Genomic DNA, 20,181 nt, shown 5'->3' with positions numbered 1-20,181 from the left:
GTAGAATTAGAAGAGTACGGCGATAAGTGTTACATATGACATCAAATCAAATAGAATCAAAATTTTACATAAGCTTAGAAATGCATTCCCTATGATGGGTATGTAAATGTAATTGAGAAATGAAATGTAATCTAATATTGAGGCATTGAGCTACAAACACAACTGAAAGATCTTCAAACCACTCCTGCTCTGCTGCACTGCAATCATAATTTATTGAACGCAACTATTTCGCAACTTTGCACATATTCATTGATAGGTTCTGCGGTAAGACGTTCCTCAATCAGAGAGTCCACAGAAACAAGGTCATCGTCAATCGTAAGCATGATTGTCATCTTCTGAATGCCATATCCAACAGGTACGAGATTAAAAGCTCCCCAATGTAAGCCCTCAACCTCAATGCTCCTTAGGGAATTTCCAACAGCTTATCTTAGAATTTTTTATTATAGAGGATGAAAACACCAAATCTCAAATAAATAAATAAACCTCAACTCCAACAATTAAGATATTCTATTGTATAAAATTAAATGTAAATATGTATATTTAAATAAAAATCAAATTGAATCTCATAATGCCATAATTTATTCCAAGACTAAAGAATGAGTGATAAATCCTTTTTTTTTTATGGAGAGTGAATTTTTTTATAAGAAATAAAGTTTAGAGATTGTTTTCAAAATTATACAGATTTTAAAAATTCTACAAATATAGAAATTTTGTTTATCTTCTCAATTTCTCTATTATAGATGACGGTTTAGAGGAGCTGTTATAGTTAAAAATTGATATTTTTCTCTATAGAGATTATTTGAGTTTTAGAGGAGCTGTTGGAGATGCTCTTACTGCTTCCTCAAGCAATCTCATATCAGTATCGTCATCCCATGGCTTAACATCCAACATAATTGATGACTTGCCGGCGGCTGCAACTCTCAAGACGATGTGGTTTATATAGAGTTTTGAGAGAGGGTTAAGTCGGTTATCCGACCTTAGCGGTTGATGAAGACATGGAGACCAATTTTTATACGGAAAAAGAATCCTAGGGCTTTAAGGAAATATCAACAAAGATGATTTTATGGCTGAACTTGCCAAAACAGTTGTCAAGTTATGAAGAGAGTACACGGAAAGTTTTTACTTTGAATTATAAATTTTTGAAAGAGAAATGAGCTTGAGCAGCCTTGTCTATACAAAAGTATATACAAGGAAGACTAAACATCACCTGCATTATTGACACTTGAACATCAACTATGCTGGTGTAAAGTGGGATGTTAGATAGCCTGTGCATGTTGCTTTGGCTGTTAATTTCGACCTTTGGGGCATGCTGCCATGATTCTTCACAACGATGGCATTCCAATCACAGGAGCATATCACTACCTTGCTGAAATCTGCAAACGTGGTTTCTGAATGGAGTTGGACTATTTCAGTTCAAACTTTTGTTATAAACATTAAAATTGATGTCCCTTACATTATATTTGTTAACCGGTTAACGTTTTAATTCTCATATTATGTGCATCATTGCCTTTTAATTTTTGAATTGCTCAAGTTTGTGGAAATAAATCCAATTGAAAGAGGAGTGGCTCAGGCCTACTGGTGTAGCTTCTTTAGGTTTTAGCTGAACAACGCCAGAATTAATCAGCTTCTTACAATCTTTCAATTCCCATGTAATTTCTGACTGCTATCAAAAAAGCTGTTGGATTTTTGTCAAAAAAGCTTATAATCCCAAGTTCACAGACTGCTATCAAACGATAACTGTTTTTATGTTTTTCTGGATTGAAGTTACAAAAGCATAACAATTCCAATCTATTCTACTTCTAAATTTTGTTATAATTGCAAAATAGAGATTTCTGATCCTGCATTATCCCTGAAGCCAGTACAATACAAGAGGCTTTCAAAATAACTTCATTAAATAATTAATAAATTAATTTACACCTGCATCATTATCAGTGTATGATTTGTTCAACTATTATATTCTTGCCGCTGAAAATATCAGGAGATTTATCCTTTTTCTTTGTTTCCCACATGAGGACATCATTATAGCTCAAGTGTTTGACTCTAGCCCTTTTGATTGTATTGCTAAAGAGGTAGAAGCTTAGAACCTATCATCTTGATCTACCGCGAGAAGCTTGCTTTTCACGAGTTAGCGTCCGAAACCCAGCATGCAGTATCATTCCTGCAATGGTTCAGATACTCCCATATCAATAACTACTTTAGGCCCAAGTTTTGCCTATTGATTTCCAGATTATAATCACCCAGGTGATTAGGGTCTATTGGTAAAGAAAAAAAAATCCTATGAAAAAAGGCCATAAAGTTTTGAGATATTACACGAAATTCATTTTTAAATGAGTTTCACTCTGAAATACAATTTTATTTTTAATTTAGAACATCTCAAGAACTAGCTGAACAAATTGCACATCCTCGGCCATACAAAAATATGCAAGGAATACCAAACCTCACCTGCATAATTGAGACTGAGTGCTGAGAATAAAGCCATTTGAACACCTGAATATATCAGGATAACAGCAGCTACTGCAAAGATAAAGTCCAATTTAGAATCCTTAACATTTGCTTTCATAAGATATCATATGATGTCAGAAGTAACTATATAGGAGAAGGCAAATAACAAACTTAACTGCAAAAACACTTTTGAACACCTAAATTAACAATATTTGAATAAAAAGGATTCTGGAGTTACACACAATGTAAGACAATTTTCGGACAATTTTCTAACAGAGGGGTCTGGCTGGAGACCAACCTTCCAACCATAATGGACCTTAGTACCTAAAGAGAGAAGTTAAAAAAGGCACGCCTCCAGAAATGGTATTGTATGCACTTAAAGCAGATTCCTCATTGGGTCAACCACAGAAAAGAAAAAACCACTTTCAGTGTACATCTATATTCATGATCAAGTTTATGCAATTGTTTTTTTGCCAAAAGCTCCTCACATTCCCAACATAACATTGATAGTTGCTAGGATACACTATAATTCAAAGGCATATAACGAGGGATCACGTTATTGAATCTACATCACAAAAGAGACAACCAAGTATCAAATATATGCACTACAGTATACTTCCCAAATAAAAGGATTCAAGACAATATCTCACCACATTGAGCAACACGAATTATGGTTTGCTGAACTGTTGGGTATTGATCCAGTCCCCACGTAACACTGCAGCGCTTAAAGCTCTCCCAGAGCGCCAAAGAAAATATTAATCCAACAGCAGCCCATGGCATTTGATACCTATAAGCAAACCACAAACAAAAACAGAATAATCAGAGGGAAAGAGTAGTAGAGTCATTTCCAATATTTAACACGCTCAATCAGACACACAGTAAGCCTTCCTAAAGCTCTCATATAAAAGTAAATAACTGGATCAAAGCAACGGCAGCTATAGCTTCACATTTCATTTCCCTTCACTATAAAAGTAAAATACTAATACCATTCCCTTGAGTTTATACTACAACTCTAAACCTCTCATTCTCAACATAGCCAATACCAAGACTTCAGTACTAATATAATTTATGCAAAGGAACAACAAATCTAAATTCTCAACCATTTAGAATCAGAACTCCACATTCAAAATTACAAAAGCAACCAACAAACACAAAAGGTATCCAAACCAAAGCTTTCAACTTCCTCAAGTTTTTACAGACTAAAAACAGAACCCAATTCTCAAAACTAACCCAAGAATCTCAAAGCAAAGTTAAACTAGAGCTCATTAATCCACCAAGCTCCTCTCTTTAACCCATCAAAAGCAGAACCCAATTCTTAAGAACTTACAGAGAACAAGCGAAGAAGACGACCAACAACCAAGCATAGTTCCTCGCATAGCGCTTCACATTCTCCTGAACCCTCAACTGCGCCTGAGCGCCAGACACCGGGAACGAGTAGGACTCATAGTCGCCAATAAAGCCGGCCTGCCACGGCGGCGTGGGGGCGGCGAGGTCGTCGTTGGTGAGCTTGGCGAAGGGGTTGGTGGAGAAGAGAGAGAGGAGGATGTAGACGGTGGAGTAGAGCGAGGTGAAGAAGCCGAGTGCGGTGGAGGTGATGGTGGTGGAGGTGGAGGGTGTGGCGGCGGAGACGGTGGAGGGTGAGGCGGAGGAGGTGGGGCGGTGGTCGAGGATTTCAGGGTATCCGTTTTGGCGGAGCCATGTGTCGAAGAGAGGGTCGGAGACGCTGAGGGAGAGTGGGTTGGATGAGAATACCATGTTTTTGTTTGTTTGGTCTTCTGTTTTCTGTTTTCTGTTGGGGTCTGTTTGAAAAAAATTTATATGCACCCTCTACTGTTATTTAATATTTAAATAATTTTATACTATTTTACCGCTTGTATGTTATCACACCATGAAATAATATAATTAATTAGGTACAACACGTGACATCATATGACAATGTCACGTAGTATTCCGGGTACACATAATAATTACTTGGGTTTGTTTATGTCGATCCTTAGAAGTTGGAAGCATAAATCTTGGTATTTTCTCCCTTGAACATAAAAAAAATAAGAACTTATGACCAAGTTACATTTTCTCACCATGTATTCAGTGTATTGTAGGGGAGCTAACTCAAATTTTCTTTTTTCCTTGGTGTTATCTACTTATCTTAGTTAGTCTTTTTCACGCTTATTGGAATAATAATCAATCTCTCGTCGTATGTGTATTGCTGGTATTTTAACAGCATCGATGATTTGAGCGTGGATTGGGTTTCGTACTTGAACACACTTGACCATCAGGCCACTTTAAATGTCAAAGTATTGCTTAATTTAACTATGCTCTTCTCCATCACTCAAGCCTCTACACACTGCCGGTTGTATTAAGGTTATTTCTATCATGAGAGTAAGAATCGTTTTGAATATGTTTTGGATATGTTGATTTGATTTGACATGATAATTTTTTTCTCTAACTTTAGGGAGAAAAAACAGAAAATTAATACAAAACCGCAAGAAACACCTCATATCAGCTGATCGAACACATGGAAATAAAAAGGGGGAGAGACAGGTGAATCGCTAGTTATCAATGATGACGAGCGTAATTCCCTACACAACCCGCTATAAGTTGTTGGCCTTACCAAAAACATGTTGGAATACTAAGAACTTTAGCGTGAATAATTTGTTGCGGGTTGAAGGAATTAAATTTTGAGTTGCGACAATCTCCTGTCAACAATGGGAAGATGCAAAACCAAATACAATTGAAGACTCACTTGTGCTTTGCTTAGCCTCAACAACAACTTCACAGCCACAGAGAAGTCCTTCCCGCTACTTGAACAATGTCGGGCGGTACTTGGCTCAAACACCTTGCCTCCACTCTCATCACCTCCCGAGCTTTCACTCTCTCGCGTCCTCTCACTTCCCCATTTCCCTCTCGCTTCTTTACAGCCCACAAGCCCAGAAACTTCTCGCGCCCCAGCACTACCTCTTCTTCTTCTTCTTCTTCTTCTTCGGAGACTTCTCTGGCCCAGCCCTTTGCTTTGCCTTTTCAGTCTGTCAACATTCGCTGCCAAAGACATGTCTCTGTGAGCTTTTCTTCCTTCTCTTCTTTTGTTAAGTTGTTGTTTTGAGTTGAATATGGGTCTATGCTCAATGACTTAAATAACTTGTATTTTCAGGATAGAAATTTGATCTTTGGTTGCTGAAACATTAAAGATGACTGTTTTTTTTATGTTTATGTATTTCTGTGTGTGAAAATGGGAGGCAAATTTATCTGTTATTTACGCTGAACTCGTCATACTCACTCGATTCAGCAATTTACATTGCCGATGAACAGAAAAGTTGAGACCTTTGAAGTAGAAATACTCCATATAAAACAGAATATACCATTTACTAAACAAATGGAGTTGGAATTGGGAAGTTATTAAGTCACATATGATAGAATATGTCCAACTTGGTTCTTTTTGTTGGCCAGGATATGCTTCAAGATGCTCTATTATGCTTTGGAGCAAGTTCTACTAGTGTTGATCAAGATGATGATGCTGATGAGGATTCCGATGAGGTTGGCTAAGCTTCCTGTCAATTTTACCATGTCAATTACAATCCTATTTTCTTGTTTAATGGTTTGAAATATTTTCAATCTGCTACCTTTTTTTTGTGTAAATAGATTTAGTATTGAATAAATGATGAGCTGTACGTTTTCTGTTTAATATGCAGATTTGCATTACTTCCATATTTCCTGACGGTGAAGATGTAGATACTTGCATTTCACATGCTGCTGGTTCAATAAGCTTAAATGAGATACCTCCTTATGAAGTTACAATAGGTGAGCAGTATGACTGGATAAAGAAAACTCAGGTTAGTTTGCTCCTTCTTATCTAATTTTATGGTCTTGCAAATTCTTCTGGTTAGATGATCATGTTGCTTCTTTGACTTCAGCCTCGTTGGTGCAATGTCTTGCTAATTTTTATTGAAGCTAGATAAGTTTCTAGTAAGAATGTACTTCTAGATGGTTTCTGGTAAGAATGTACACCAATGATTCTGGGCAGAAAATAATACTAGATTAGAGATAAATCTGTAGTACTGAACAAATTGATATGCGCAGTTTTTCACGCTCAGTTGTGTTTCCCTAATTCCCTAGGCATTATTTTTGAAATATTCTTTTCAAATTTTGTACAGGAATCATTTCATCCTGTTGAGATTTCTGAAGGACTCTGGATTGTACCCTCCTGGAAAACTTCCCCTGTAAGTTATTATAGCCTTATAGGATTACCTTCTTCTGATTTCCCAATTTAGTTTAAGAAACTTAATGTTTGCTGTGTTTTTTCATGAGAGAGCATGTATACCAACCCCTCATTGCTGAATTTAATGACTTATTAAGGGTTCCGGGCCTTCTTGATATTGATACCAAATTTCATGCTGCGTTCTACTTCAGATTCCCTTTGAAATTTATTGTAACTTCTTAGAACAGACACCTGAGCTCAATCAGATACTAATGTTCTGTAGTTATAATTCCTATTCACTAAAGAAGAACGTGATCGCTTCCATTAATCTAATACGGTTAATGTTCCTTGACTCCTACAGAATGCCCAAGCAAAAAATATAATTCTGAATCCTGGATTAGCATTTGGAACTGGGGAGCATCCTACTACTAGGTTATGTCTGTTGCTGCTTCATGGTTTGATAAAGGGGGGAGAACAATTCATGGACTACGGAACTGGTTCTGGAATTCTGGCAATTGCTGCAATCAAGGTACTTGGTTCATTGTAAATAAACCTTTGGACAAACTCAACCATACAATAGTACAATTAATCTTGTGTAATGGCATGTTGTAAAGCATGTCGCAAATTTGCACGATTCCAATGTCTGTCTATGTGCGTACTCCCTGATTCTTGGGATGTAACTCCTTTCAGATGATGCTAGTTATGCACTTGTGCCTCCTTATGCTTATCTTTACCAAGACATTAATCTAGCCTTTTGACTGGAACCACAGTTCGGTGCTGCCTTATCAGTTGGAATTGATATTGATCCGCAAGCAATTACATCCGCACGCCAGAATGCTACTCTGAACAACATAGGACCTGAACAGATGCAATTATATCTAGTTCCAAGCGAAAATTGCTCAACTTGGACTGCTCCATGTGAAAATATGAAAGAAAGGAGTTCATCTGGAGGGGTAGCCATCTCAGAAACAGACAAGTATGATGTCCTAATTGCAAATATACTTTTAAATCCCCTAATGGATTTGGCAGATCAGATTGTCTCTTATGCAAAGCCTGGGGCAACCATCGGTCTCTCGGGTATTCTCAGTGAGCAGGTATATTTCCGGCTTAGACCAGCATACATGATAGATTATATAGATGACATTTTCCCCAACTTCATTCTTGTGAGCTTTTATCCTGAAATACAAATAGATAGACAAGCCATTGTCGATGAAATGCTATGCTGCACATCTATCTTGTACATCTTTAGTTTGGTAAAGTCAAAATGGGGTTATGAGGTGATAGAAGTCATCATTAGTGGATTTCAAACTTGCTTTAAGTTAACTGTATCAGATCAGACTTATGTTCATGGCCTGATTTGTTGTGTTTATGTGTTACTGTAGCTTCCATCTCTTATGGAGCGGTATTCACAGTTCTTAGAAGACGTCTCCACTACAGAGATGGATGGTTGGGTCTGTGTCCACGGCAGAAAGAAGCAAAATGTTGCAGGCAACTGATGATTCTGTTCCTTCCTACACTTTTGCCAATTTAAGATGCTATTCTATGAGGCTGAATGGTCTGGTCACTACCACGTCATAGGAGCTGAATGGATCGTTCAACATGGACATGTAGCTGGCGTTGTGAGTGTGATTCAACATGAGACTCAATCCCTGCGTACAACCAGCTACTGCTTTTAACTTCCTTCTGATGTAGGCAGGTCAAATATGTATAGAGAAACTCGTTCACTTGATATGAATTGATCACCAATGACAGCAGTTCAGGTGCAGTTTTTCTCACTAGTGACAATTTCCAATATAAAATAGCAGCAAGATCTTATTATTTCTGGTTAATAACTTGATACCATTCTTTTCTGTATATTTTCTTTACATTGCATTAATCGGGGCTACAAGGGTACACGACCGAAGGGGTTGCATTATTTACAAACTTCGGTACTGAGAAACTTGGTGAACATAAGAACTTGCCGTTTAAACTTTTGGACCTCCGGCAAAGCACATTTACATCCCCTATGCTGTTTAAAATAGGGAATTTTTCTTGTTCGACGGAGACACATACAGAGACAGAGATAGCCACCAGTTACATGATCAACACAATATCCAATCATAATTGACTCGAGGATGTCCTCTGCAATTCTCATATATTTGCAGATATCAGATCATGGGAAACTGGATTATTTTTCACTTTTAGGCTGACGTGATGAAAGTCATTGGGCGTTTGTTTGTGTTCTACTGCTCAATCTCCAAATGTAAATAGCAACAGAACAACATGCCCTATTGATATTAGCTATGTCCCTAGAGTCCTCTTCAACTCCTTATAATGCAAAAACTTCCAAGCCCCTCAAACCCCCCAGATGGTCACCACCGAGATCCCCTGTTGCCAAATCCTCTTTATTGAATAACACAGCTGTGGCCACTCCTGTTGGGTGGCACAGAAAGAGCTATACCACTCTCGTAATAGCAGTACTCAGCAACAAGAGCTTTGCTTGCAATATTAGTTTTATACTTCTGCAAGAAATCCCTGGGAAATAAAAGGCATGTATAACATAATCTGTCTGTCACAAAGCATATCACATAGATTTCAACTAGATCAAGCTGACACTGGTGCGACAATGATACTGTTACAGGGCATACAGTGAGATTATTCTAAAAGAATGTTAGTACTGGAGATGGAAACTTCTGTATCATTCTACCAGTCTGGAGTTTAAGGAGCATATTAGCTGTGCTACAAACAACTTCTCTGAAGCTAACAAACTTGGAGAGGGAGTCTTTGGCCCTGATTATAAGGTGACACTCCCATTTTTCATAATAAGCTACTTCTTATTCTTCAATAGTTTTAGCATTTTTCTTCTTTTACAGGGCATCTTGAGTGAAAATCAAGAGGTAGCCACAAAAAGACTGTCAAAGAAGTCAGGGCAAGGATATCAAGGGTTCATGAATGATGTTCATGAATGATTTAAAACTTATAGCAAAGCTCCAAGGTCGTCTTATTCTTGTTTTCTTAGCTAAATTTGGCTTTATGTTACCCTGTAGTGGAATAAGCTCTTAGAGAAGGCCCTAAGATGTAAGAAGTGCATCACCCCTTGAGGAGCGAGAGATAGGATACCTCCTTAAATTTCACATCGTCTCCTTTGTCAAGAACAAACAATAAAAGTCTTTCTTTTTCATGTATTGCTACAAATTAGCTTCTACTTGCCCTATCTCTGGGGTTATGGCTCTCTAATTTGTTCATTTCATTTCCTTCCTATTTGGGTAAACTTGAGAAAACATGCCGTTTAAAATTTTGGACCACCGGCAAAACACATTTACATTCTCTATGGACTGAGGACAACCTTTATCCATGTTTCCCTTAGGTGCAAGAGGTAGCAGATAAATAATCTAAATGCCCTTAGATATCCTAACAGAGGACCACGAGAAAAAGAATAGAAATAGCAGCACAATCCAGAAAACAGGCACAATATTAGCTGCAATACCAGTAATACAGAAAGATGCTTTAATACTTGAACAAAAAAATAGTTGAACACGTTCTTTCATTGTTCTTATTCATGTCATAACCTGAGCAAGTTACATAAGCTGCGTAACAGAAGAAAAAATATCAGAACAAGTAATACAGATATGAACAGTTGAAAAATTGTGACATGATTTACCAATTACTTCCCTTTCTTGGTCATACCAATGACTACTTGACCACAATTCTTTTATTTATGAAGTCAATCAAACATCAGACTCCAAAAAACCAATTGCGTCCTCTGTTAATTGAAGCAAATGTTGTTTGAAGCATTCTCCCAATTTCATCGCTTGAGTTGCCTCCTCGCCAAAGCAGGAGTTTTCTTCGGGATGTAAACCTTGTAGCTCACCTAGTCAACAATAAACAAAGTTATTAGAGCAATAATAGAACAGACTCTAAATTTAAAAACTGAAAGTCACTTAATCAGGGTTTAATCTACAAAATGTGCCCTACGAATTACAGGGATGTGTGGTACATCCACCTACTTCCAAAGGATTATCCTGGGACTGACCCAGTTTGTCTCTATTAATTCTTTTATTTAAAAATCCTTCCAAGTGCTTAGCATAATCCTAATTCTTTTATTAACGTTGGGACAATATAAGAAACAAGAACTTCAAGTAGTAGATTAGACACCCACCTGTACCACTTCACTACCTCGCATCACAGACATGGTCTTCTGCTCAAACTGTGAACCATCCTTAGCCTCATCTTGCTGTATATCAGACCTATTCTCTCCAGAAGGTTCAGGACCAGTAGAACCAGAACCACTGTTGATGTCTAGACCAACGTTATCGCTACTTTGGTTCACAGTTTGGGCAGCTCCGGAAGCAGAGTTATCTACACCACTCACAGTTACCGACAACCTATCACGAGGGGGTTCCAGTGAAGAAAGTGCCCGCTTCAGAATTGAGTTTGGTTTTAGTGAACGAGACATTGATTTTGGTGCAGCCAAGTTTGATTTATCTACAACAGCAGTTGATCTGGAACTACCAGCAATAGCGTCTTGATGTGTTGGATGGGCAACATCTTGCTTGGCAGAGACGGTTTCATTTCTACCATTCTTCTTAACCGCTTCCTTTTCAGATATTTCAGATGAACAAATGGAATCACTGACCGGAGACCCATTGGTCTCTTCTACTAATGAGTGCTCATTTATAGAAGTATCCTCCTTGAAGGGCTTAACAACCACCACCCCAGCCCCACCCACCTTAAAGGAATCCATTTGAACCAATTCAGCCTTTACACCAGAAGGTTGCTTCTCATATTCCTTATTACCAGTTACTGCAATCCTTTGCTCATCTTCCTTATTACCAGTTACTGCAATCCTTTGAGGCTTTCCTCTGAATCTCTTTAAATTTTCTAAAGCCTTCTGTCTTAAGACCGTCTCCAGATCATTATCTTTCAAAATGCTAATTTCCCCAGTGATCTTATTTTCATCAACATGATCAGCAATCCTGGTTCCATCACAGCTAGAATCAATCCGTTCCATTTGCCCTTCACCATCTCTCCTCTCAAAAAGGTTGCCACTACTTGGGAGACGCACGATCTGAGCATTGGAAACATGAGAACTTTCCTCTTTTGCACTCTCGACCCTCATTCTCACCTCAGATGGAACATGTAAATGATTATCCAACTCCCTCTTGCTCCCTCCATCATTACTGTCATTACTTCTACAGGAAGGGTAATCATCAGGATCATATGTAATCTCTTCTTTGTGCCCATCCCCATCTAACCATCTCCCCTCATAGTCTTCTTCGGTTACAGCAATAACTGATCTCAATCTCCTCCCATTGCGCTCACCACTCACTCTTTCTAGACTCTGAGGATCACTCTCGCTATCACGACTACGCAAAGAACAACTCCTAGACATATATCTACTCCTCTCAGTCCCACTCTCAACCTTGTTTCTATCGGTTTCCTCTCTCACTCGTTTCTCAGACCTGCCCCTGTGCGTCTTATTAGATTCAATCTCATCACCACTAATACCCCCACCCTGACAAGTCGAGCAGCTCCAAGACCCACTACTCACAGAACTAGTCTTAACATTTCTCCTAGGCTTCTCCCTCGAACGGCTCCTCTTCTTCGCCTTATACTCCTTCCCCTTCTTCGTCCCCTTCCTCCTCTTCACACGCGGACGAACAGACCCCTCACGGCTATCACTGCTATAAGACCTCTTTCGACCCCTCTTCTTACTACCCTTCACATCCCTCCGAGTGCTTGATCGCCCCCTCCTACCCTTCTGTCTATCCTCAGAGCTAAACGACGAATCCGAACTCAAGCTTCGGGTATCATCCTCATCTGAATAAGAAATAGAATCATCACGACGGCGAACCTTCTTGGATCTATATTTCTCACTCTTGGTCTTACTCCTAGTCTTGCTCTTCTTCTTTGTTCGAGCCTAAACAAACAATGCACACAAAAACCATATAAGCAAAATCGGCATTGTGCATAACATACTACATAAACCAAAGTTATCAACTTACAAGCAAAACCTCGATTAAATTTCTCACCAAATCAACTGTTGTTGACCTAGATTTGCTACCTAAATTTCTCTATGGACAAAACCAACCAAAACAACTAATCTTAAGAACAGACAAAGCGAAACCCGGTACACGAAAAACGCAAAAAGAGTATGAATGAAGAAGAGAAGGGAACCTTGGATGAAATCTTGTCGCGTTTCTTGCGATGGGAAGAAGAGGACTTGGCCATCACCTGCAACAATCAAACTAGAAAACGATGAACAAGATTAAGGAATACAACGAGAAACAGAAACAAATGGGGTCTCCTCGCGGGGATGCAATCGGGATTCTGTAGAGGTACGAATTCTGCGACACAAACAAAAGATAGAATGGTGTGTTTTTTTGTGTTTCAGGCTTTTGACCCAAAATTTCTGTCTTCCTCGTCTACCCGCTTCTTATATACTGTCTTGCCTTCTCTCTCTCTCTCTTATTATTTTCTTTTCCCATTTTATAAATCCTTTTCCTACCCTAAATTGTAAATAATTTTTTCTGTATGAATTTGGAGAGGAGGGTGAAAAAAAAATCACATGGAGATGATGGAGTACTCTACTTGTGTCAAAGATACTGAACATACCCAGCTGAGTTGAAACTTGAATAAGAACATCAAATTAATTTACACCATAATCAAGTCAAAAATTTTGAACAACGTGGTTCGAGTTGGTTTAATTGGACCAATTACCATGATGAAAGAGGATGAAAGATATATGATCTACCGAATAATCTGAGTATAATCATGTATAAACTGTCCCCTTTTTTTAACTTTTGAAGGATTTCACTGGTATAAGTCTATAACTAACTCCTATAAGATAGGTCATGTTTATCAAATTCGGATGCTGATACAATAATTGTCGTTCATAAGAACGGGTTCCAGTAATTCACTATTAAAGTAATTATATCAACAGAAAAACAAAATCAACTGCATAATATCTCCATAGAACTTGAAAAAAAGCAATGCAGATGATAGCACAAATGCAAAAGTGTAGCATGAAGTCATCTATGCATTAACAGCATACACCGAGTATCAGGTTCATTTGTTGCCTTCGTTGCATGCAAATCAACTAAGTATATATTAAGTTTCACTCTGCATTATTCAAATACTAAGAACATTGCCGCTGTTCTGCATTGTCCAGTGCAACTATAAACTAAGAACCTCAGCATCTTCAGAATCAATGTCGAACTCTGTGGAGAGATCTAATTCCTCGACCATGCTCCCCCTGTAAATGACAGTAATAGAGGAAAATATTTGAGAGTGGCTAACAACCCACAAAATGGAAATTGAGGGAGAGCATTATACCTTTCAAGGACAAACTTCCCCTCTTTATATTTCTGGGCCATCTCATGTGCAGACTCCTGGTTGTACAAACCAAATTATTTGAGAATGAAGTCACAAATATTAAGCAGTGAGAGAGAGAGAGAGAGAGAGAGAGAGAGTACATATTTCCAGCCCACAATTTGCCCACAGAAACAGCAAAATGTATCCGCAACAGTGTGCAGACCTGAGAGCATCATCCTCTCCTCTAATGCTCCAATAGTTATATTCACCCTGGAAGTCAAAAAAATCAGTTTCTATCAATATTTGCAATCTGCTACCTACCACATATAAGTTTATCCTTACATCATGGATTTAGATGAAAGCAAGAACAAAATTAAAAATCCCAGGACATCCTAAATTCTCAATGAACGGTGCACTCTAGTGCAGTACATAATTGTTTACGTCATATCAAAAGTCAAACTAGGTTCTGTGAGCAATTCGTATAAGGCACTCTTTTAAGGCAGTCTCTTAAGAGTATTACTATTGCAGTTTGCCAATCTAATAAGACGTCAAACTCCTTTACTAAAAGAAAAGACGTCAAACTCCAACCCTTTTCAGTTAAATACTTTAATTGTCTTGATCGAACTCTACACAAAATGTGAAGACACTTCCCTATGGTATGTAGTTTGGGGTTCATTCTCCTTTCCCAACAAGCCAATCTGTCTCCACTGTAGACTCATTACCATTCTGCTTTTGTTTGATCTTGGCTTGCCTCTTTATTGGGAAACTCATTGTGCTGGGAAGAGTATGAGAGTTGTCTAAGATCAAAAGAAGGGCCTGAAATTTCATTTTCACGTTATAGGCAAATCAACAAAAGTATTTAGTAACATGTTACATTCAAGAACAACAAAATGCTCATCTCAGCTACAATCAGATACCACAGTCAAGCAGGAAAAAAAAAAACACACACACACACACACAGAGTTTCATTCCAGACAAGTTTAAACTGTAGAAATTATGCTATAAACGGTTCACTCTATCATTTCGCACTACTTTATATGCGTGCATATATCACCTGCATACATGCAGTGGCAGAACTAGAATTGACCTTTGTTGGTTGGGGGGGGGGGGGGAGAATAACCAGCCAACTTCTATTAGTTATTAAGTTTAATCATGTGGACAAGACCATGCAGTTCATTGTAGCTTACCTTCATTAACTTCATAGTAAGTGGGCTTAGAAATGTTGAGTTTGTATGTGTATGCATACAATTTAGCCTAATATGGGATATGATTTTTTTTGGGGGGGGGGGGGGGGTGGTCTAAAAGCATTTTACACCCGTATCCTTGGTCTAGTTTCTAAACAAGATATCTTCAGAGAGAAAATGAAATAATAAGAATAAAGTTCTGGGGCTTCCGGCATTATCATAAGGACATAAGTATGTATGGCTAGCTATTCTTGAAGACCTTAAAAAGCAGGCAGAGAAGTCAAACAGTACGAGGCAATATCTTTTCTTATCAAAATATGTAACCCTGATAGAAGAAGCATAATGTAAGAGGAAAGCATCTGGCAAAAGTAAAAAATATATATCAAAAAAAAAAAATTCAAGTAGTTTTCACCAGTTCGAGAATGAACCTTGATGGAAGATCTTATGCATTTGCCCCTGTAGTCTACAGAGCACACAAATGTCTTTTAACTGAAAAGGTGCTTCAGTTCTCAAATCATTTTCAATAGTTCATATCCATAATCATAAACTGTTCTTATTGTCCTAGGGAAAAAGAAAAGGAGTCGCCACCAGAAAGATATAGTATAGGCGTATAATGAACCAACAAAAACTTGCCTTAGGAAACTATGATAAATTGCCAACCATATGTTTGTATTTTAAATTTTTAGTATTCAAATGTTAAGCAGTTAGAGGTCAAGCTTTTTCATGTATCGGAACTTCAACAGTTCAACTAATAACGACTTTCCATGTTTGATATATTTCTTGATCCTTCTGCTAGGTGGGCTAGCTGCTAGAGTTGAGGAGTAATATAAGGGCAAAGCTGTACTGCTGCACTGGGTTGTACTTGCACAATTGTTGTTGCCTTATGTTGTCTACTGTGACTCTTTTTTTTTGGATTAAGGAGACACTCCAACTCAAATTTAGGATAGCTTTATGTCCTACTAAAATTCGAGCTTATATTTCTAGCAAATATGCCCAATATAGCAAAAGAGATGCAAAACATGAAAAACTATTACTCCTCCCAATATGGGATAGCAAGATAACTTATTCAGTATCCTAAAGACAATGTCCTAAGTAGCTTCATAATTATCTGGTCTGGGCATAGTATTACAGCCCTATAGATCCATATACTAAGAAAACAATAATTCCAGGTATTCCGGGTAAGACGGATAACTCACGCATTGTTGAAGAGGTACGCTTTTCCGCGGCGGCTACGAAAAGCCTGACAAAATCAACAAGAGGAAAATGAGACCCCGAAACAGTTTAAATCCAACAGAGCAGTTCAATTTCATACTCTAATGCATGACAAAAACAAATACAAGCTAGTGACCCCAATTGAACAGCGGAAAGAAATCAGCACACCAGCTGTGACCATCTAGGTGAGTTAAGACGATAGAGTTTTTAGTTCAGCTGCGAATTAAGACAAACCAATATGTATAGTTTTGAAAGTCAGAGATCTCTCTAGTTCACTACAACCCATAATTTAGCAACCTGGAAAGTTCTTCGCTTCTTCTAACTCCTTCACTCATATTCAAGCATAAAAGATCAAAATTTAAAATACATCATAGCTCAAAACGTTAAATGTATATTCTAAACACCTACTTCGCAATTCAACTCATCAACCAATAAGCAAAGGCAATGATGTTAACATTCCCACTGGGAAACTAGATCATTGAATGGCATACACTAATTCACTTACTGGAACAGATCGCATGAATCAACATAGTTACTTTAAGACCCATCTCAACTAATGAAAAAAACTTGAAGAAGATAAACAATATGCACGTCGCAGCAAACTGAAGCTTTTACAGTGCTGGCGATTGGTAATGGTTCTTATGAAAAAAAAGATTCATTTTTTAGAGCAGAAAGTGAAAGAAGAGGAGAGTGAGGTGAGAAGAAAGTACCCGAGAAACACAGTCGGAGGCGAGGGCCAAGTGGGTCTTGCAGAACTTGCATCTGTAAGACCTTCCCTCTAGCTCTACCACGAATATTCTTCCCATCTAACACACTACTTTTTCTTCTTCTTCTTCTTCTTCTTCTTGAAGTACCTGAACTTCTAACGAAACAAGAAACAAGTGAAGGATATAAGACAAAGAAAGGTGGATTGGCACAGTGCCACGCCTCGGCCAATGGTTTACGATGGCAGTTCCCCAAAACCCGAACAAAAATTGTAGGAAAGTTCACCCCGGCGGCTGTTTCCTTTTCTATAAGAAGAATCAATAGTAACGCTCTAGAACAATATACTGTACGTGAACAAAATATGTGATTCCACTCTGGTATCATTTATTATCTCTATTCCTCTTTTCCTTTTTACTTTAATTCTAGTAGGGGTGGTTGTAGTTCTAATTTTCTGTTGACAAAAAAAATGTGAATTATGTGACCCAATAATAGTTTAACGCTAGGTAGCTCGAAAATTCGAAACTAATCAGATAATTATATAGTGCTACGGTGCTACACTGCTGCCTAGAGGCTAGATTACAAGAGTCAAAAGTAAAATGTAACCACTTGTATTAAAACTAAATACTATGTTATGTCGTAATGAGTAGGAGTGGTATTCGGTTTAAACGGTTCGTTTTGGGGTCAAACCGTATCGGTTCGGTTCGGTTTGATTTACGGTTTTTTAATATGACAAATTGAAAACCGAACCGAAAGGTTCGGTTCGGTTCGGTTTTTTTCAGTTTTTTTTTTGAAATTTTTTTTTTAAAAAAAATTTAGTTTCAAAATATTGTCGATCGCTACCAATAGATGTGATCAACATATATATTTAGGGACCATGTAAAAATTTCATTCATTTTGAACATAATTTGACCGTCCATACTAACGATTAACCAAAAAAGATGCGTTTTCACATTATAAAACCTCATTGACCGGAGCTTTGCCAAATGAGTTTCCTTGTTTCGACCACGCACGATCGATGACAAAAATTATGTGATTTCAAATATGTAAACAACTTTTCTCATTTGCATCTTGGTAATGGGTCCTCCCTTAGGGTATATTAGTGTTGTTTTTGGTTTACCGGAAATTCCGACGGTCAAACGAGGTCCGAATTAGATGAAATTTTAAAATGGTCACTAAAAATATATACTGATCACATCGGATAGTGTCGATCAATTCCGATAAGTTTCCTTCATATAGTCACTTCATAATGTGATAGTTTTATTATAACCCTAATATAAAAAGTTATGATCATTAGTGGATACTTCGGCGATCGACAACTCCAGTTTGAAATATGGTCGATCGACACCAGTAGATGTGATCGGTATATATATTTAGGGAACCCGTAAAAATTTCGTCCGTTTTGAACATGGTTTAACCGTCCGTACCAACGGTCAACCAAAAAACATGCGTTTTCACATAATAAAACCCCTATTGACCGGGACTTTGTCAAATGAATTTCCTTGTTTCGACCACGCACGATCGATGACAAAAATTATGTGACTTCAAATATGTAAACAACTTTTCTCATTCGCATCTTGGTAATGGGTCCTCCCTTATGGTATATTAGTGTTGTTTTTGGTTTACCGGAAATTCCGACGGTCAAACGAGGTCTGAATTGGATGAAATTTTAAAATGGTCACTAAATATATATACTGATCACATCGGATGGTGTCGATCAATTCCAATAAGTTTCTTTCATATAGTCGCTTCATAATGTGATAGTTTTATTATAACCCTAATATAAAGGTTATAATACATTAGTGGACACTTCGGCGATCGACAACTCTAGTTTGAAATATGGTCGATCGACACCAGTAGATGTGATCGATATATATATTTAGGGAACCCGTCAAAACTTCGTCCGTTTTGGAACATGGTTTTACCGTCCGTACCAACGGTCAACCAAAAAACATGTGTTTTCACATAATAAAACCCTCATTGACCGGGGCTTTGCCAAATGAGTTTCCTTGTTTCGACCACGCACGATCGATGAAAAAAATTATGTGATTTCAAATATGTAAACAACTTTTCTCATTCGCATTTTGGTAATGTGTCTTCTCTTATGACATATTAGTATTGTTTTCGGTTTACTAGAAATTCCGACGGTTAAACGAGGTCCGAATTGGATGAAATTTTTACAAGGTGACTATATATACATATCAATCATATCGAATGGTGTCGATCGATCTCGAGAAGTTTCCTTCATATAGTTGCTTCATATTGAGGCGGATTTAGTAATTACACATCCGCTTGTATATATATATATGTGTTTGTTTTAGCAAACTTATTTGAAACATACATATATGGGCATACATATAAACATAGATGATTATATATAATATAAACCTAAAATCACATTAATCAAAACAAATATTCGATATGATAAACGTAAAACGACATTATTTTATAAATAATTCAGTTTTTCGGTTCGGTTCGGTTTCTTATGTGCCCAAACTGAAACCAAACCGATTAATTCGGTTCGGTTCGGTTCGGTTTTTCTTGTGTTCGGTTCGGTTTTTTTCGGTTTTGGTCCGGTTTTTTCGGTTCGTTTTCGGTTTTTCGGTCTTAAGTGCCACCCCTAATAATGAGCCTAGAAATTGATTTAGATAAAATATATGATATGTCTTAGTTTTTCTCTTCTATAATTTATGTGAGTTGTTTTTCTTTTTTGTTAGTTAAGTTAATTTGCAAAGGAGTTCTATTTGCACCTCCTAAGTTACTGTTTGTACCTCTATAAATTGTTTTATTTTTCTCTGACTTTTTCAATATATTTAAAAAGTCAGTTAAGGACAAATATAAAAATAAGAGGAGAAGATTTTTCTTTACCTTTGTATGACGACCCTCTTGTCTTCTGACTCTTCTCTTCTACAACCTCTTGTCTTCTCTTGTTGATGGAAAATGACGACCTAACGTAACCCAGAAGCAACAACAAGTCACCTGGAAGTGGATTTGGACCTGGTGGTGAAGGTTTCATCATAGTGCCTTTGGACACAAATAGAACATATTAGAAGCATGTAAAAGATTCAAGCAATGATACAAGTGAGGACGTCGAGTGATTCGACTCTGACTTGTTGACAGGCATTTGCTGTGTGCTAGTTGAACGGTTTGCCTCAA

General features: G+C 37.7%; 6 protein-coding genes across 8 annotated transcripts; 2 read left to right on the top strand and 4 right to left on the bottom strand.

Moving 5' to 3' along the window:
- Positions 1–115: 115 nt before the first annotated feature.
- Positions 116–1,273, bottom strand: LOC126787060 (elongation factor 1-beta-like). The gene is made up of 4 exons (XM_050512995.1): positions 1,189–1,273; positions 835–911; positions 484–488; positions 116–402 (listed from the first exon to the last, which is right to left on the bottom strand). Exons 1-4 carry the CDS (start codon positions 1,271–1,273, stop codon positions 204–206), a joined length of 366 nt encoding a protein of 121 aa, XP_050368952.1. The 3' UTR covers positions 116–203.
- LOC126788952 (PRA1 family protein H) lies at positions 1,247–4,198 on the bottom strand. Of its 2 annotated transcripts, XM_050514987.1 has the most exons (5): positions 3,770–4,198; positions 3,093–3,229; positions 2,443–2,514; positions 2,085–2,158; positions 1,247–1,373 (listed from the first exon to the last, which is right to left on the bottom strand). In XM_050514987.1, exons 1-4 carry the CDS (start codon positions 4,195–4,197, stop codon positions 2,088–2,090), a joined length of 708 nt encoding a protein of 235 aa, XP_050370944.1. In that variant the 5' UTR covers position 4,198; the 3' UTR covers positions 1,247–1,373; positions 2,085–2,087. The 2 variants fall into 2 exon arrangements, with proteins under 2 accessions (XP_050370944.1, XP_050370943.1); XM_050514986.1 differs by lacking the exon at positions 1,247–1,373 and having other exon boundaries at positions 1,795–2,158.
- A 1,014-nt stretch (positions 4,199–5,212) lies between these two features.
- LOC126788951 (uncharacterized) lies at positions 5,213–8,506 on the top strand. The gene is made up of 7 exons (XM_050514985.1): positions 5,213–5,497; positions 5,887–5,973; positions 6,129–6,269; positions 6,591–6,656; positions 6,996–7,163; positions 7,405–7,728; positions 8,017–8,506. Exons 1-7 carry the CDS (start codon positions 5,252–5,254, stop codon positions 8,128–8,130), a joined length of 1,146 nt encoding a protein of 381 aa, XP_050370942.1. The 5' UTR covers positions 5,213–5,251; the 3' UTR covers positions 8,131–8,506.
- A 410-nt stretch (positions 8,507–8,916) lies between these two features.
- Positions 8,917–9,582, top strand: LOC126787058 (G-type lectin S-receptor-like serine/threonine-protein kinase At1g11280). The gene is made up of 3 exons (XM_050512994.1): positions 8,917–9,053; positions 9,324–9,414; positions 9,487–9,582. Exons 1-3 carry the CDS (start codon positions 8,917–8,919, stop codon positions 9,580–9,582), a joined length of 324 nt encoding a protein of 107 aa, XP_050368951.1.
- Positions 9,583–10,143: 561 nt separating this feature from the next.
- LOC126786189 (uncharacterized) lies at positions 10,144–13,047 on the bottom strand. 2 transcript variants are annotated; one of them, XM_050511940.1, is made up of 4 exons: positions 12,791–13,047; positions 11,466–12,533; positions 10,773–11,429; positions 10,144–10,484 (listed from the first exon to the last, which is right to left on the bottom strand). In XM_050511940.1, the coding sequence occupies exons 1-4, from the start codon at positions 12,842–12,844 to the stop codon at positions 10,419–10,421; spliced, it is 1,845 nt and encodes a 614-aa protein (XP_050367897.1). In that variant the 5' UTR covers positions 12,845–13,047; the 3' UTR covers positions 10,144–10,418. The 2 variants fall into 2 exon arrangements, with proteins under 2 accessions (XP_050367897.1, XP_050367896.1); XM_050511939.1 differs by having other exon boundaries at positions 10,773–12,533.
- A 281-nt stretch (positions 13,048–13,328) lies between these two features.
- Positions 13,329–17,328, bottom strand: LOC126786190 (protein yippee-like At5g53940). Its single transcript, XM_050511942.1, has 5 exons — positions 17,034–17,328; positions 16,308–16,351; positions 14,089–14,197; positions 13,949–14,004; positions 13,329–13,868 (listed from the first exon to the last, which is right to left on the bottom strand). The coding sequence occupies exons 1-5, from the start codon at positions 17,127–17,129 to the stop codon at positions 13,790–13,792; spliced, it is 384 nt and encodes a 127-aa protein (XP_050367899.1). The 5' UTR covers positions 17,130–17,328; the 3' UTR covers positions 13,329–13,789.
- Positions 17,329–20,181: the final 2,853 nt, after the last annotated feature.

Source organism: Argentina anserina, chromosome 3 (genome assembly GCF_933775445.1).
Source record: "Argentina anserina chromosome 3, drPotAnse1.1, whole genome shotgun sequence".
In the NCBI taxonomy this organism is placed as follows: Eukaryota; Viridiplantae; Streptophyta; class Magnoliopsida; order Rosales; family Rosaceae; genus Argentina; species Argentina anserina.
This window is presented reverse-complemented; position numbering and strand designations above follow the sequence as displayed.

Coding starts and splice junctions, on each gene's coding strand:
- LOC126786189 (XM_050511939.1), bottom strand. CDS start 12,844: ATGGCCAAGTCCTCTTCTTCCCATCGCAAGAAACGCGACAAGATTTCA. Junction 12,534..12,790: donor GCGACAAGATTTCATCCAAG/GTTCCCTTCTCT, acceptor TTGTTTGTTTAG/GCTCGAACAAAGAAGAAGAG. Junction 10,485..10,772: donor GAGGTAGTGAAGTGGTACAG/GTGGGTGTCTAA, acceptor ATTGTTGACTAG/GTGAGCTACAAGGTTTACAT.
- LOC126788952 (XM_050514987.1), bottom strand. CDS start 4,197: ATGGTATTCTCATCCAACCCACTCTCCCTCAGCGTCTCCGACCCTCTC. Junction 2,515..3,092: donor AATTCGTGTTGCTCAATGTG/GTGAGATATTGT, acceptor TTATCTTTGCAG/TAGCTGCTGTTATCCTGATA. Junction 2,159..2,442: donor ACTCAGTCTCAATTATGCAG/GTGAGGTTTGGT, acceptor GAACCATTGCAG/GAATGATACTGCATGCTGGG.
- LOC126788951 (XM_050514985.1), top strand. CDS start 5,252: ATGTCGGGCGGTACTTGGCTCAAACACCTTGCCTCCACTCTCATCACC. Junction 6,270..6,590: donor ACTGGATAAAGAAAACTCAG/GTTAGTTTGCTC, acceptor AATTTTGTACAG/GAATCATTTCATCCTGTTGA. Junction 7,729..8,016: donor CGGGTATTCTCAGTGAGCAG/GTATATTTCCGG, acceptor GTGTTACTGTAG/CTTCCATCTCTTATGGAGCG.
- LOC126787058 (XM_050512994.1), top strand. CDS start 8,917: ATGTCCCTAGAGTCCTCTTCAACTCCTTATAATGCAAAAACTTCCAAG. Junction 9,054..9,323: donor GCTGTGGCCACTCCTGTTGG/GTGGCACAGAAA, acceptor TCATTCTACCAG/TCTGGAGTTTAAGGAGCATA. Junction 9,415..9,486: donor TCTTTGGCCCTGATTATAAG/GTGACACTCCCA, acceptor CTTCTTTTACAG/GGCATCTTGAGTGAAAATCA.
- LOC126786190 (XM_050511942.1), bottom strand. CDS start 17,129: ATGGGAAGAATATTCGTGGTAGAGCTAGAGGGAAGGTCTTACAGATGC. Junction 16,352..17,033: donor CCTCCGACTGTGTTTCTCGG/GTACTTTCTTCT, acceptor TGATTTTGTCAG/GCTTTTCGTAGCCGCCGCGG. Junction 14,198..16,307: donor GCGTACCTCTTCAACAATGC/GTGAGTTATCCG, acceptor TTTGACTTCCAG/GGTGAATATAACTATTGGAG.
- LOC126787060 (XM_050512995.1), bottom strand. CDS start 1,273: ATGCACAGGCTATCTAACATCCCACTTTACACCAGCATAGTTGATGTT. Junction 912..1,188: donor GGTGATGTTTAGTCTTCCTT/GTATATACTTTT, acceptor TGAGAGTTGCAG/CCGCCGGCAAGTCATCAATT.